Here is a 16895-nt window from a genome sequence, read left to right on the forward strand (position 1 = left end):
CTTGAACTTGACATATGTGCAGTTGGCTTGTACTTAATCTTATATCCTAAATGTCAGTAAATGATCGTGTAGCTGAAATTTAGTGGATAGCTAGCTAGCTTCTCAAGTCATAACTCGCATTGCACACATTACCGGAAACGTTAAATTTGCCGAGTGTTTTTATGTTTGCCGAGTGTTTTTCCTCGGCACTCGGCGAACAAGTTCTTTGCCGAGTGCTGCGCAAAAAACCCTCGGCAAAAAAAAAACTCGGCAAAAAGAAGGTTCGCCGAGTGTAAAAAAAACGCTCGGCAAAGAGGAGGTTTGCCGAGTGTTTTATTTTTTGCACTCGGCAAAGAACAAAAATCATTTTTCTAGGAAAGAATGAGAAGAAAAAAAAATAAAAAAAACTTTGCCGAGTGCCCAGATTTAGGACACTCGGCAAAGGAACAAAAATCATTTTTCTGGGAAAGAAGGAGAAGAAAAAAATAAAAAAAACTTTGCCGAGTGCCCAGATCTATGACACTCGGCAAAGGACCAAAAATCATTTTTCTAGGAAAGAAGGAGAATAAAAAAAATAAAAAAACTTTACCGAGTGCCCAGATCTAGGACACTCGGCAAAGGACAACAACTCATTTTTCTGCGAAAGAAGGAGAAGAAATAAAAAATAAAAAAAATTATTGCTGAGTGCCCAGATCTGGGACACTCGGCGAAGAAAAAAAACACATAGTTAATTTCCGCGGGCGCCCCTCCCCTCCCCATTCTTCCCCCACGGGCGCCCCCTCCCTCCCTCCCCTCCTCCATTTCCGGCGCCGGCGCGCCCCTCCCCTTCTCCGGCGCGACCCCCTCCCTTCCCTCCCCACCTCCCTCTCCCGCCTCCTCCTCAGATCCGCCCGTTGGCGCGGCCCTCCCCTCCCTCTCCGGCGCCCCCCCTCCCCTCCTCCATTTCCGGCGCCGGCACGCCCCTCCCCTTCTCCGGCACGGCCCCCTCCCTTCCCTCCCCTCCTCCCTCTCTTGCCTCCTCCTCAGATTCGCCCGTCGGCGCACCCCTCCCCTCCCTCCGGCGGGCCCTTCACGACCGCCTCCTCCCCTCCCTCTCTCTCCTCCTCCCTCCCCAGATCCATCCCGACGGATCCGGCCCCCTCCCTCTCCTGAGGCAGCGGCGCCCTGCCCTCTCCCTCTCCCAGCGCGGCGGCGCCCTCCCCCTCCCTTTCCCGGCGGTGGTGCCCTCCCCCTTCCTCTCTCGGCATGGTGGCGCTCCCCGTGCCTCTCCCTGCGCGGCGGCGCTCCTCCACCGCCTCCACCAGATCCGGCAATGGCGCGGGCGGATCCGGCGATGGTGGTGCACGGGGAGGCCAGATCCGGTCCCGGCGCGGGCGGACGGATCTGGCGCGCGGCCCTCCTCTCCCTGCGCGGCGGTGCCCTCCCCCTCCCTCTCCCGACGCGGCGGATCCAGCGGGCGCCCCTCCCCTCCCCCTTCTTCTTCCCCGGCGGGTGCCCCTCCCCTCCCCCTTCTTCTTCCCCGGCGGCTTTGGTGGTGGTGGCGTGGTGGTGGTTGTGTGTGGTGGTGGTGGTGGCGGCGGGGCGTGGTGGTGGTGGCGGCGGCGGGACTTGTTTTTTTTTAATTTTTTTCGAAAAATGTTTGCCGAGTGGTTTTTTGGACTCGGCATAGTCTTTGCCGAGTGCCCGACGTTTGACACTCGGCAAATAGCTCTTTGCCGATTAAAAATTGTCGAGTGTTGTTTGCCGAGTGTTACACTCGGCAAACGCTTTGCTGAGTGTATTTGGGGCTTTGCTGAGTTCCCATGGCACTCGGCAAATCTCGTGTATCCCGTAGTGACAGTTACACATGGGCAACGATTGCTGGCATGCATTCTGCTTCTGCACTATTTTCTAGGTTACCATTTACCACACATCAATGTGTAGTGATGTGTCCTCTGCAGCATCCAACATGGACCGCATTTTTTCTAGCATTTCCTCTTGACGTTTCACTCTATAAAAGCATCAGATCATCACCTATACATGTACTAAGTTTTTCCCATGACTAGTCATCTCAATTCGATATCCTTAAGCTATGTAGCATAATATATAGCTCCAAACAGACAAAAAAAGATGCATAACAGGAGAAAGAGAGTTTCTCGTAAAGACGAAACCAGCAGTGTGATCTGGAAATATGAGGCATCAGCTATGTCCTAAATTTATAGCTCTTGGACAACCTATAGTAGGATCATGAGTCCTACCAGTGAAATGAGGAGCTACACCCCTTTAGAAGCAGAAGTGAGCGAAGCTGTCCCAGTCTCCCAGTGCTGTGTGCAGCCTGTTGTACTATCAAAGGGAGTACCACGAACAAGTTAACTGCCTTTCTAACTTTTTTTTTGCCAGAACTGCCTATCTCGCTCGTTGTACTATCCATCGTGAACCATGGTCTTCTCGCTCACATGCACCAAACTCAAAATCACATTCCTTTTACCAAATCGAAACAGGATCATCATGTTGCCCATGCCAAATACTATACCACCTCCACTCGGTTCTGTAAAGACTAACACATATTAGCATTCAAAATATGTCCCATAGAGAGTTTCATTAGATTCTATCTTGTGGACAATCCAAATAGGGCCCATATTACTAGATCTCACTATGTGCACAAATGCATGTCCACTATTTTGTTTTGTTTTTGTAAATTGTCATCAGAGACTCTTCTAGCCAAACCATGTCATTGATGAGACACTCAACAGAGGCATATTTGAGCTGTAAGAGTCTCTGATGAGTCACATCATAGACACGTGTCGGCTTTACACATTACTGATGACTCACATCAATGATGTGTTTTGGCTATATGTGTCTCTGAGTGAACAGATCAGTGACGGGTTTTTATGTATCACTGATCTTTTCACATGAGAGATGTAATATATAAGTGATGCGTTTTTGCGCATCTCTGATGACTGCCTAGATGTGTCACTAATGTGTGAATCTGCCGTCGTGGGAAGGTCTGACGCGTACAATTTAATTTCATCACCGTCGTACAGTCCAGTGTATGTGTTTCATCAATTTGTGTTTAGCACATCCTAGTGTTGTGTCGGAATTTTCCAGCACATGTAAAAGGGAAAATTGATTCTATAGCATTGAAAGATCACGACAGCCAGAAAATACCACCAAAATTTTGCCATTATGCAAAATACCATTGAAAACAATAATCCATTCCGGAATCTAGCACTCTGTTAACTCATTGTTAACGGCGCCTACCTCGCACTCACTACACTTCACTCAGAGGGGACGGTCCTACTCGTCATCCTTTTCCCACCCTGTCACTAATCCCCTTGGCGCGTTGCTTCACCGCTACATCCCACAGCGCCGAGCTCAATTCAAGCGCCGGCCAAGCCCTCCCCACTCCTCGCTCGACTCCACTCAGAGGGAGATGACTGGCAAAGAGGTGGTCGCCGATTGAGGACTTTGGCTATGGCGCATTGCTTCGTCTCGCCACACCCGTACGTCAAGCTCGTCGTGGAGGGGTCATCCGTATGTCAAGCTGTGGCAGAGACCCACCAGGGGCGGCTCCTACAACCCGGCTGTGGAGGGGAGGCGTGCTCACCCACAGCAGAGGGGACACGACTAGCCATAGGCATGGGCGGCACGCGCTCTAGCTTCAACTCAACGGTGTGCAAGCTGCAACCCAGCCATTATCGTCCTTGCGTCAAGCGTATGACCATGGATTTAAATAGCGGGCTATAGCAACGCTATAGCGCCGCTATAGCCTCTGGAGAGAGCTCCCGCTACGCTATTTCTATTTTTCTGCTATGTCATTTATAACCACTATATTATACTTTAATGTCGCTAAATTGATTAGCTGTAACTTTAAAATAGCGCTGCTATTTCAACTTTAGCTTTTAGAGTGACAATCTACTTATTATATATTTATCTTTTGCTGTTAAGTTGATCTTTTAGAAAATTGAACACTTGAGTCTCACAAATTGTGCTATAATGCCATATTAAATAATATTCCCTAGACTCCTAAAGCCTTGAAAACATATTTGTGTTCAGTAATTTTCATGATTCTTGTGTTTTTATGAAATAATTACTTGATTTTTTTATGGTTTTCTTAAAAACCGCTATCTGTCATAGCTTCGCTATAGCTGCGCTATAGCTTTATAGCTTCTGGAAAAAAGATGCGTCTTACCTCAATTTAATGTGTCCCAGTGCGTGCAGGGACGATCCAGCGTGTGCAATTTTATCCGACCGGACAGTGTGGTGAACACAGTTTCGCTGTCTTAGCACAAAATTACTATCATTATTGGCGGAATGGACAGATGATGCGGCCACTAGGAAAATATAGATGCCGTTATGTAGATGCACTTAGTTCGCCTACCCATTGAACCACTAACTTGTTCTTGAACAGTGAAGCACGAGCCATCCTGTAATGAAAATGAGATATGCAAGAAGCCACGTACCATATGGGACTGAACACTACCGGAAACAGGCCCGTTGCCAAGAGCCAGCGTCTTTGCCGAGAGCCAAATGTCGGGCTCTCGGCAAAGAAAGGTTTGCCGAGAGTCGGCCCTTGGCAACGGTAGGCCGTCGGCAAAGAATTTCTCTCGGCAACCGGGCCCTTTGCCGAGGGTCCGGCCGTCGGCAACCTGTGACGGCAGGCAAACGGCCTTCACCTGCCGTCTGTTTTGCCGAGGGTCAGAATTTGGCCCTCGACAAAGAATTACTTTGCCGAGTGTCGTTTCTGTGCCCTCGGCAAATTTTTTTTTTTTGCTTTTTTTGCTTCCAAATGTTTCCCCTGGGTTTACTGTTGTACCTTAAAGTACATATTAAAATTTGGAGCTTTTTTATTTTATTAGCTATATTTAATAAGTTTATTTCATTTACTTGAATTCTTCGTGGTAATTCAAATTTGAACTGCAGGTGCATCGAATATTGGAATTGAGTGATTCAAAAAATCATATTCATGGTATTGCATGTGGTGTGAGACCGTATCCAGTGACAGATGCCAAATTTGGCGCATCGTTTTCACGGAACACGGTGAGGAACTTGCGTGTAAATGATTTTTAAATTATATAAAATGGAAACGAAGTCCGAAATTCACGAAACTTGTCGAGGTGTCATTTCATCGCATGTATAGGCTGTGATAAAAAATTGAGTGGATTTCGAGCAAGTTGCGACGTCCGATGCCTAAAACCCAGACATCTCTGCATGTGATCGTCGTCGTCGTCGGCGGCGGCCCGGCCCGCCGAGCGTCGTCGGCGGCGGCGGCGGCCCGGCCCGCCGAGCGCCGTCGTCGTCCCCCGCCTCGCCCGGTGGTCGGGCACCGCCGCTGCCCCCTGGCCACGCCCGCCGGTGGCCCACCCCCGCAGCCAGCGCGTCCCCGGCCGGCCCCGCGCGCCCCCGGCTGGCCCCGTGCGCCCCTGCCGGCCGTGAAGAGAGCATTTGGAGGAGGAAGGGAGAAGAGGAAGGGAGAAGAGAGGAGGGTAGAAGGAGGGGAGAAGGAGAGGCCGACGACCGTCACGCCCCCGTGTCGTCGCGTCACGCCGAGCGGTCGTCGCCGTTTTCCCCGCGTCTAGCCGAAGACGAGGGTGATCCCAACTCCGCGTCGCCCGACTACACTGCCACCCAAGGTAAAGCCCCCCTCCCGCCTGTTGCTGGCCTTCGTGCCATTTCTGGATTAGTGGGCCTTCGTGCCTTTTGTGGATGTGTTGGCCATCGTGCCATATGTCGCTGTGTCGGCCATCGTGCCGAAATTGTGGATGTCGGCCATCGTGCCGTCTTTTTCCTTGCAGGTTTTGGAAGCCTCCCCATACAGGGGAGGTTCTGCCGAAATTTTGAACTTATAAATTGTGTTTCTTGTTTTGCAGAGAAGAGCCCGACGGAGGGGACCTGGAGTACCCCGAGCGTCTTTCTTCGGGTCTGCCTGCACCGCGTCACCTCTCCACTCCACCGCCACCCTAGGTATAAGCCCTTTGTCCGTAATCCTAGCTAGATCGCGTAAACCAGTTAGGCGTCTCCCGTCCGAAAGAGATACGGTCGTAGGTATGCAGATCTCTGCATATCTGCGACCGTATCTGTTTTGGATTGTCCATGTTATTTGGACAGCCCGCAGATGCGTAGATGATTTAGTTTGTATGGTCCGGTCCGGTCCGAGATGGGGTTTCGGCAGCACCTCCCTGTTGTTCTCTAGATACACACTCTCCCTTCCAGGACGTGTATCGGGAGAACAGCGGGGATGTGCTGCCGAAATTCTATCTCGGATTGGAGCGGAGCATGGAAACTAACCTCATCTACGTATCCGCGGGTGGGATTAGGATCTATCCCTACCTATTAGATAGTAGGCAAGCGGTGCATATGCTATTGATGGTTATATTACTCTGTTATATATATGGTAGATGATGGATAACCGTGATTGGATGTACACGGGCCGCCGTAGTCAGAATCAGGTCACTCGTGAATGGATACAGAAGACTGAGGATTTCTTGGACAAAGCATTTGGTGTGGGTGCTCAAGCAGCGACAGAGGTGTGGTGTCCCTGCAGCGAATGTGCAAACAGGAATAGGAAAACCAGGAAGGTCATTGAGGAACATCTTTGCAAGTTTGGGTTTACGCCAGACTATACCCAATGGGTGTGCCATGGTGAAGGCCATCGTATTAGAGATGAGGCATTGAGGCCACGCTTGGAGGAGTTTGATAGTGATGGCGGGGTACCAGACATGATGGATGACTTCCACCAAGCACACTTCGGTGTACGATGTATGGACGAAACCGAGGAGCAGGAGCCAGCGGAAACCGCAAGGGCATTCTATCGCATGATGGAGTCGGCTAAGAGGCCCCTTCATGACAAGACAAATGTTTCTCAATTCGATGCCATTGGACGCTTAATGGGGTTAAAGTCCATGCATCAAAAAAGGACGAGGCAAGACAGGTGGTGCTGACCAAGGAGGAGTACCTTGCGGTAAATACGGAACATTACTATTGATTTCTTCTGAGATTAAGTTTCCTTAATTTGATCTTCTGATATATCGTTTGCTTGATGGCCTGTAGGCGATTCCAAACTGGTGCAATCGGCATCCGGATGCCTGGGAGAGGATTGTGGACATGTGGCTCAACCAGGACTGGAAGAAGGAGCATGATGAAGCACGCGAGCGCCGTTTGCTGATGCAAGGAGTACCACACCATCAAGGCAGCCGCAACCTCTCCGAATTCTCAGAAGCTTGGGTAAGGCGAAACCATTTCTCTAACCTAACACTCAATTCTGCAACAACTCTAACAATGTTATTGTCTTTCTCGCAGTCGGCGTCACATGGTGGCCGCCCTTGTGGTCACCTCAAGGCATATGCCTTGTCCCACTTGGGCAAGGCGACGTCCGCCACCGACTGGACCCCGGAAGTCCCTGCCGAGTCGTTCACCAACGCCAGCATTGCCCCTCGCATCTCTGCATACACAGAGATGGCAAGGTCAGTCCACGGGCCAGACTACGACCCGACCACTGAGGAGCGGCTTGATCCAGAGCTCGTGATGAGGGTGGGGCAAGGCAAGAAGCACGGGCGGTTCTGGCTTGGCGATGGTGTCCTCGACACGACCTCTATTCCTCCGCTGCACCAGATCCAAGCAGCGAGCATGAGCTCAATGCCGGCCATACGCCAGCGCCCGACCGTGGTGTCGACACTCCAGGTAAGTGTTCTCTTCCATTCCTAGTTCTTTGACTTTTACATACCTTAGCTCCGCAATCTTGAAACATTGGCGTCAAATGTTGCAGGCACAGCTGCAGGCGATGGAGGCTGAGCGGGAGCAGCAGCGGCAAAGGCTGGCAGCTTTGGAGGCCGAGCGGGAGCTCGAGCGGTAGAGGCTGGCAGCTTTAGAGGCCAAGCAGGAGCAGGATCAGCGGCAGATGGCAGAGGTGCTCTCCTACGTGCGGGGTCTTGCGATGACCCAAGGTGGAACGGTCCCACAGTTCCTGCTCGGTCAGCTGCAGCCTACACCTCCACCTCAGCTTGATTCTACTCCGGTGAGTATAACAAATGTTTTAGTTTCTCTAAATGTCAAACCTAGTGAAACCTAGTGAAACCTAGTGCTAGTGGTGATGGTGGTGGGTGGTGGTGGCGGCGTGGTTGGTGGTGGTGGTGGCGTGGTCGTGGTGGTGGCTGCGTGGTTGGTGGAGGTGGTGACGTGGTGGTGTGGTTGTTGTTGGTGGTAGTAGTGGTGTGGTTGTGGTGGTGGCGTGGTGGTGGTGGTGGTGGTGGTGGCGTGGTGGTGTGCTTGTTGGTTAGTAGTAGTGTGGTGGTGGCATGGTGGTGGTGGTGGTGTGGTCGTGGTGGTGGTGTCGCGTGGTTGGTGGTGGTGGTGGTGGTGTGGTCGTGGTGGTAAAAAGTACATGTAGTGCTTGGTTATCTATTTATGTTGTCTAACACGTTCTGCATCTTCTTTGTTTGTGTAGCGTCAGTCGGCGGCGTCGAACGACCCTAACCTTCTCCTCGTCAACTCCCCAGGATCGCACGCGGCGCCTTCTCAGCCCGGACCGTCGCCGTGACCAGTTTGGCGCCTCCTATGCCTCTTGTTTATGTTGCTTGTCGAAATTTACACTTGTGGTTGTCTATGTGTCGAGATTTGTTTGTGACTTCGAACTTCAAGACTTCTATGTGATGTGGATGTGAATTATGTGATGTGGATGTGAATTATGTGATGTGGATGTGGTTATTGATATGTGGATGTGCTTATTGTGATGTGGATGTCATATATATGTTTATTTGTTGACTGGAAATGCAAAAAACAAAAAAAATTAAAACTGGCTGTGGCTTTGCCGAGGGCTATGGTCATGCCCTCGGCAAAGCTGGGAATTCTGGAACACACAGAATCCCAGCTTTGCCGAGCGCATGACCATAGCGCTCGGCAAAAAGAGGAAGCCTTTGCCGAGAGCTGAGCCATAGCTCTCGACAAAAAAAATGTCTAAAAAAAAATTGTCAATATTCTTTGCCGAGAGCTCTTCTGACAGACGTTCGGCAAAGTTTTTTGGAAAAAAAATTCAGAAATTCTTTGCCGAGAGCTTGCTAAGGCTCACGGCAAAGATCAACTTTACCGTGACCTCTCCCCGTCACGGCGAAAATTTTTGCCGACGGCCGGCTAACCCTCGGCAAATCCTTTGCCGAGAGCCCGAGATGCGGCTCTCGGCAAAGTAGCCTTTGCCGTGAGGTACTTTGCCGACCGGCCTTTGCCGAGAGCAACTCTCGGCAAAGCCTTTGCCGAGGGCAAATGCTTCTTTGCCGAGCGTATCCGGCCCTCGGCAAAGAACCTCGTTCCAGTTGTGGAATGTGTATTTATATGATGCAGTGTGTGCATTTGCTATGGATCTGGAGGTATTGTGACATATTATGGCCCCTCTCTCGCGTCACAAGGATGAGAGAACTGTGAGATCCAATCGAGCTGGTGGCGGAGTTGTGCTACATACCATCCGATCCGGTCCAGCAGTACTTGGCTCTACGTTGAACAAATTTGAGTCTGTAGCAGCACCAGTAACATGTGAACTGTGAAGGCAAGACGCTCGGTAGCATGATGCGAATTGATTGTTAGTGTAAGAATGGTCCTGTCAATTAAGTTTTATTTATTGACATCTTGTGCATAACTCAACCACTCATGGCGCAGTTCACCACATATAAACCCCTCCATATCCACCATCCCTTAACTGTTGTATCCCTTAACTGTTTGTTGAAGCCCGACCAATGGTGGAGATATAAACATTTTTGAGCCCGGGCAAACATATACACAAACAAATAATACACAACTACTAAGCTCATATAAATACAAATAGTCGTAGTGATGGGAGACATGGTGGCTAGCTGCACTTGATGATACATTATATTCCCTCTGTCCCTGAATAAATAGATTTCTAGAGTTGCTGTCCCTATATCAGAGCGAGTTGTGATGAAGTCGACTGGAGCATCAGCGGGTTGGTTGGCACAATACCTCACCATTGCCATAGTATGAAATTCCTAACAAGGTTACCGAGGATCTTCTTCCCAATTAGTAGTTGTTACGCCAATTTTTGTAATTAAGGTGATTTGGACTCACAGGGAAAAGTTCTACCTTGCTTACTCGTTCAGAATGACCATGCAATACATAGTGTGGTCTGGATATGCAATGCCCACTACTGGAGGCCGCGGCTTTGCCGAGTGTTTTTACACTCGGCAAAGAGCCCTTTGCACTCGGCAAAGGCTTTGCCGAGTGTAGCACTCGGCAAAGTCCGCTCGGCAAATTTTTTCTCGGCAAAGGGTCTTTGCCGAGTGCTTTTTCTCGGGGCACTCGGCAAAATAAAAAACAATTTTACCGAGTGCTTGGGGCGGCACTCGGCAAAATATTTTCGGCCGTTCCACATTCACCGTTAACGGTTGTTTTGCCGAGGGGCTGACCCAGCACTCGGCAAAAAAAAAAATTTATTTTTTTTAAAAATTACTTTGCCGAGTGCCCAAGTCTAGGCACTCGGCAAAGTTTTTTAATTATTTTTTTTAAAAATTACTTTGCCGAGTGCCCCTGTCCAGGCACTCAGCAAATTTTTTTTATTTTTTTTAAAAAAATACTTTGCCGAGTGCCCCAGCCCAGCCACTCGGCAAAGAATTTCTGGATTTTTTTTTTAAAAATACTTTGCCGAGTGCCCCGGCCCGGGCACTCGGCAAAGTTTTTTTTTTATTTTTTTAAAAAATTACTTTGCCGAGTGCCCCAGCCCAGGCACTCGGCAAAGAATTTCTGGATTTTTTTAAAAAAATACTTTGCCGAGTGTCCCATGCCCGGGCACTCGGCAAAGTTTTTTTTATTTTTTTTAAAAATTACTTTGCCGAGTGCCCCAGCCCAGGCACTCGGCAAAGAATTTCTGGATTTTTTTTAAAAAATACTTTGCCGAGTGCCCCTGCCCGGGCACTCGGCAAAGAATTTCTGGAAATTTTTTGGAAAAAACTTTGCCGAGTGCCTTGTCCATGGCACTCGGCAAAGACCCCGAGAATTGTAATTTTTTTTTACATTCCATTGTAACAGACAATAAATAAACATATATATATATATATATATATATATATATATATATACATCAATCATCACATCTATATCACCAACATGCATTATATATCACAAGCACACACATATTTAATAAATCCATCACAAATTCACCAAAGTTCAACATCACAAGTTTATTATTACAAGTTCGACATCACAAAGTTCAACATCTCTACTGCGGCGACGGAAACTGCAGGTGTAGCCCCCTGGACAGCGGTGAAGGACCGGACTGCGGCGAAGGGTTGACGTGATCAGCCGCCGGTGACACGCTAGCGGGATTGTTTGAACCCGCCGACGGAGGCTGCACAAAAGAGAAGAGATTGCATGTGTTAGACTAAAAATTGAAAATTTCGGCAGCACCTCCCCTGCACGGGGAGGTTTCCAACCTGCAAGAAACAACGGCACGAAGGCCGACAATCACAACGGCACGAAGGCCGACAATCCCAACGGCACGAAGGCTGAAAATCACAATGGCACGAAGGCCGACAATCCCAACGGCACGAACGCATTAAACTTCCATACTCACAGGAGTGAAGTGTCGAACCGGAGCTGGAGCTGGCAACTGCACTTGGACACCCGATGCTTGCCCGATGGTTTGCATGATCTGATACATGTCCGCCATCTGCTTCTTCGTGGCCTCCAGCTCTGCGGTCAGGTGCGCTTGCGTCTCCCTTGTCTCTGCCAGCTCGGCCTGCAGTGTTTCAATCACATGTTTCAGTATTGCAAATCTGATCAATGTGTGTAACGTTCAATGTACGACGAGTGAAACCAGAATTACCTGAAGTTCGTCGACCCGCGACAGTGTTGGAGTAGGCCGTGCACGTATGGGAAGGCTTCTGGCCGTGCTCCGTGCCCTCACGTCGGAGAGAGAGGGTGCAGAGCTCGAGGAGTCGGCGCCGTCTGCAATCCACAACCGCCCGTGCTTCCTGCCTTGCCCCAGCCTCACGATCACCTCTGTCTCAAGGGGCTCAGTGCTCAGATTGTGATATGAGCCACGGAGCGCCCTAACCGCCTCCGTGTAGTCTCTGACCTTAGCGTGGACGCTCGGGTCAGAGTAAGCCTGGACAGGGGCATCCGGGTTGAAGACGACACCAGATTTCACTGGGCCCATGTGGGACACAGCCCATGCCCCAAACTCCGACACCGGCACGTCCGGGTGTGCCACCTCCTGCGAGAAAGACGGCAAGATGATTAGAAATCAGGCAAAATTGAGCGTTAGAATAGATAAATGACATCTCGTACAAGTGCCCGCTTGAATGCGAGGAGGTTGCGGCTGCCTTGGTGGTGAGTTGGAGCGGTCCTCAGTGCCCGCTTCCGCTTGCCTTGCTCGTGCTTTGCGATGAACGCCGGGTCAAGGTACCTGTCCACGATCCTCGACCATGCCGATCTATGCGACATGCACCACGAGGCCGGCACCTACACATCATCAAGTGTTTGACATATAAGAAGATCAATTCTAGACCTACTAAATCTCAAAATGAATTAATATTATTCACCTACCTGAAGGTACTGCTCCTTGGTCAGCGCCACATTTCTTGCGCCGATTTTGTTGAGGGGCTCTTTCTTGATGGACCTGTAGTAGTCGACGTGGGCCTGGAGTCGCGCCTCGTGAATCATGTCGCCGACGTACTTCTTACAGGCTCTGTGTGCCGTCTGATCCGCCAGGGTCTCTCTACCTTCTTCGGCCTTGAAGTACCTCTACATACAAACACGATGTATCCGTTCATTATTTCAATAAAAGACTTAAGCCGTTTGGGTCTCTCTACCTTCTTCGGCCTTGAGTCTGCTCGTGTCTTGACGTGTGGAAGCGATATCCGTTCACATCATAACCGGTATATGACTTCACCCTTAACTTGAAGCCGTTTGCAACCTGTCTCAACTCGTCACTCATGGACGCATTGGTTTGCGCCTGCAAGCTCAAGCATGATACATCGTTATACTATTGGAACGTACAAGCTAGTAAGGAATATCGACGAACGTACGACCTTTTGTTTGAACCAAGAAATAAAATCAGGCCTCCCAGCTCCCGCACCCTCTGAAAGAAGGGTATCATGTTCGTGCGAGGTAGGATCCCTTGATTGATGCCACTCTTGACGAACAAATTCCCTGTACCAAAGAGAATCAATGGGGTTCGATACAGAACAGTGACGTCGTATTGAAACAAGTTCGTTGAGAACTTACTTAATGAATGGCGCAACCTCGACAAGGTTGGTGAACACATATAGCGTGATTCTACGCCACTCTTCTGGATCCAATCTCTTGGGGGTCGATCCACTTGCGCTGCCTAGTTGGCATTTGAAAAGGCTGAGGGTCGATTCAACTTCGCCAGCATTGTAACGAGGGGGTGGATTATGCTTGCTAGGAAGGTTCGGCTTGTAGTAGGATGTCGTGAAGTTTGCAACCTCCTCCCGAATGCTTGCCTCTGCAATGGAAGCCTCAATTCTGGCTTTATTTGTACATTTCTTGCGAAGAGTCTTTAGACATCGCTCGATTGGATAGCACCAACGGGCCTGCACGGGCCCCCCCAACCGTGCCTCGGTCGGGAGGTGCACAATTAGATGCTGCATCGGCAAGAAGAAGCCGGGTGGAAAGATCTTCTCAAGCTCACAGACCAACTCAGGTGCCATAGTTTCCAATTCTGTAATGATGGTCGAAGATAGCTCCTTGGCACAAAGCTGGCGAAAGAAGTAGCTCAACTTTGCCAGCACTAGCCAGACATGCTCAGGGACATAGCCTCGAACCATCGACGGAAGTATGCGCTCAATCCATATGTGGTAGTCATGACTCTTCATCCCGTTGACTCGCAGAGTCTCTAAGTTCACTCCCCTGCTCAGATTCGCTGCATACCCATCAGGGTACATTAAATTCTTGATCCATAGAAGTACTTCTCTAGGTTTGGCCTATCGCACAACGTCGCCAGGTCCACTCTAGCCTTAGGGTTGTCCTTAGACTTGTCAGTGTCCATGAGCGTTGCCCAAAGTGCCTCGGCGATATTCTTTTCAGTGTGCATGACATCAATGTTATGGGGCAGTAGGAGGTCATCGAAATAGGGGAGCCTCATCAAGCCGGACTTATGAGTCCACATATGTTGCTCACCATATCCCACGAAACCACCATCTTCGTTGGGCATGAGAGCATCTATCTGAGCACGAACCTCCGCCCCAGTCCTCAAGTGCGGTCTAGGGTCCATCGCTTTGACACCTTTCGTAAAGCTCTTGACGTCTTCTCTGAATGGATGGTCAAGAGGGAGGAATTGACGATGTTTGTCGAACGACGAATACTTGCCACCCTTCTTCAACCATATGAACCTCACAGCTTCCTTGCATATTGGGCATGGGAACTTCCCCTGAACACACCAGGCGCACATTAACCCATACGCCAGGAAGTCGTGCAGGGAGTAGTGGTACCAGACGTGCATTTTGAAGCTAGTCTTCGTAGCTCGGTCGTATGTCCACACCCCTTTGACCCAAGCATCGATCAACTCATCTATCACAGGCTCCATGAAGACACCCATATTACTCCCTGGGTGTCCAGGGATTATCAATGACAGGAACACGGTATGTCGTTGAAAGGAGACACCGGGGGGGAGATTCAGGGGGATGACGAACACGGGCCAACATGTGTATGGTGCAGCCATCATGCCATATGGATTGAACCCATCTGTTGCCAGCGCGACACGTACATTACGAGCCTCCTCTGCTTTGAGAGGATGCCGCGAATTGAAGTACTTCCATGCATCAGCATTGGATGGATGTACCATCTTCTCAGGATTGTATCGTGTGCCGTTTTTGTGCCATGTCATCTGTTTCGCGGATTCCTCGGTCATGAATAGCCGTTGGAGCCTCGGCAGGAACGGAAGGTGTCGTAGGACTCTCATGGGGATCTTAAGCTGCCTCTTCTGGCCATCGCCTGAGTCTACCTCCACGTACCTGGAGGATTTACACTTCGGGCAGTACTTTGCATCCGTGTGTTCTTTCCTAAATAGGACGCACCCCTTCGGACACACATGTATCTTGTCATACGGCATCTTAAGTGCAAGAAGAAGCTTCTCTGACTCGTACAAGTTCTTCGGCATAATGTGTGTCTTCGGTAGCATATCGCTCCACACGGCCACCATCTTGTCGAAGCCTTCTTGACTTAGGTTTAACTCGGCCTTCAACCCCATTACGCGACCAATGGCGTCCAGCTGAGAAACATTAGTATGATCATGAAGGGGTCTCTGTGCCGAGTCCAACATCAGGTAGAAGGCATCTGCGGCAGCCTCCATCTCCTCCTTGTCACGTCCTTCAGCGAACTGAGCTTGGTGCGTGTCATCCAGCATGTCTGCTACCCCAGCATCATCATCGAAAGCCTCGAGCCGTGGTCTCACCACCTCCTCCCTGATACGATCGGCTTCACCATGGTGGATCCACCGGTGGTAGCCCGGAGTAAATCCAAACTTCACAATATGTTTACCCATGGTTAACCTATCTTTCCTTCTTCTGTTGTCACAACCGCTGCACGGACAAACCACTAGAGAATGGCCTCCGGCACTCTCACCAAATGCATGCTGTAAGAATTCTTCGACCTTGACTATAAACAGCAAGTCGTAATCGTGCTAGTCTCTCCGGAGCGTGTACATCCACTCACGGTCCTCCATCCTTTAACAGACGTATCAGCACATATGAGTCACCATCAATTGCATCTACACGGTGTCCCTACTCTCTAATAGGTGAGGATAGGTCCTAATCCCACCCGTGGATCCGTAGATGAGGTTAGTTTCCATGCTCCGCTCCTATCCGAGACGGAATTTCGGCAGCACCTCCCTGCTGTTCTCCCGATACACGTCCTGCAAGGGAGAGTGTGTATCCGGAGAACAACAGGGGGTGATGCCGAAACACCGTCTCGGACCGGAGCGGACTATGAAAACTAACCCATCTACGCATCCGCGGGCTGTCCAAAAAACGTGGACAATCCGAAACAGAAATGCTCGCAGATATGCAAAGATCTGCATACCTCCAAAGATATCTCTTTCGGACGGGAGACGCCTAACTAGGCTACACCGATCTACGACGACAGACAAGCGGAAAAAGAGATGATTTATACCTAGGGTGTCGGTGAAGTCAGGCTAGCGAGGCAGTGGCGAGTCGACGCAGTGGCGAGGCGACGTAGTGCAGGCAGACCCGCGACGCCGACAAAAACGATCGGGGACCTCCGGGTCACCTCCGATAGGTCCTGCTCTGCAAAAGAAGAAACACGACACTATAAGTTCAAAATTTCGGCAGCACCTCCCTTGCACGGGGAGGTTTCCAAAACCTGCAAAAAACAACGGCACGAAGGCCGACAATCACAAACGGCACGAAGGCTGATAAGAACAGCGGCACGAAGGCCGACATCACAACGGCACGAAGACCGACAAACGGAGAAAGGGTGGATATACCTTGCCCACACTCGTAGGCGGTTCGATGACGGTAGGGGCGTCGACGGGACGGGCACATGGAGAAGACGGCCGAGGCACCTCCTCCTCCCCTCTACCTCGGCTTCCTCCCCCTCTCCCCTTCTCCTCCTCCTTCCTCTCCTCCTCCTTCTTCCTTTTTCTTCTCTTTTTTCCTTCTCCTTTTCTTCCTTTTCCTTTTCTTTCTTTCTCTTCTTTTTTCTTCCTTCTTCTTCCTTCTTCTCCTTACTGCGGCTTCCTCCTTCTTCCAAGCCGGCGGCAAGAGCAGGGGCGCACGGGGCTGGCGCGTGCAGGGGAGGACAGCCGCGCGCGCCGGCGGTGGCAGCACGCGCGGACGGCGGCGGCGGGCAGCGCTGACGGCGGCGGCGAGGCCGGGCTGGGGGTACTCGGGGGTGGGGGGCGCGCGGTGGCGGGGCTCGCGGAGGGTGGGAGAGAAGGGGAGCAACGAGAGGAGGGG

At 50.5% G+C, this 16895-nt stretch overlaps 1 protein-coding gene and 1 pseudogene across 1 annotated transcript; both read right to left on the minus strand.

The window, feature by feature from the left end:
• Positions 1–11176: 11176 nt before the first annotated feature.
• LOC136515406 (uncharacterized) lies at positions 11177–12309 on the minus strand. The gene is made up of 4 exons (XM_066509002.1): positions 12247–12309; positions 11783–12172; positions 11531–11695; positions 11177–11305 (listed from the first exon to the last, which is right to left on the minus strand). The coding sequence occupies exons 2-4, from the start codon at positions 12113–12115 to the stop codon at positions 11177–11179; spliced, it is 627 nt and encodes a 208-aa protein (XP_066365099.1). The 5' UTR covers positions 12116–12172; positions 12247–12309.
• A 927-nt stretch (positions 12310–13236) lies between these two features.
• Positions 13237–15851, minus strand: LOC136515407 (uncharacterized; annotated as a pseudogene).
• Between the last annotated feature and the right edge of the window lie 1044 nt (positions 15852–16895).

This window comes from Miscanthus floridulus, chromosome 17 (genome assembly GCF_019320115.1).
Source record: "Miscanthus floridulus cultivar M001 chromosome 17, ASM1932011v1, whole genome shotgun sequence".
NCBI classification, from domain to species: domain Eukaryota; kingdom Viridiplantae; phylum Streptophyta; class Magnoliopsida; order Poales; family Poaceae; genus Miscanthus; species Miscanthus floridulus.

Coding starts and splice junctions, on each gene's coding strand:
- LOC136515406 (XM_066509002.1), bottom strand. CDS start 12,115: ATGGGCCCAGTGAAATCTGGTGTCGTCTTCAACCCGGATGCCCCTGTC. Junction 11,696..11,782: donor CGCGGGTCGACGAACTTCAG/GTAATTCTGGTT, acceptor GAAACACTGCAG/GCCGAGCTGGCAGAGACAAG. Junction 11,306..11,530: donor CGGTTCGACACTTCACTCCT/GTGAGTATGGAA, acceptor TCTTTTGTGCAG/CCTCCGTCGGCGGGTTCAAA.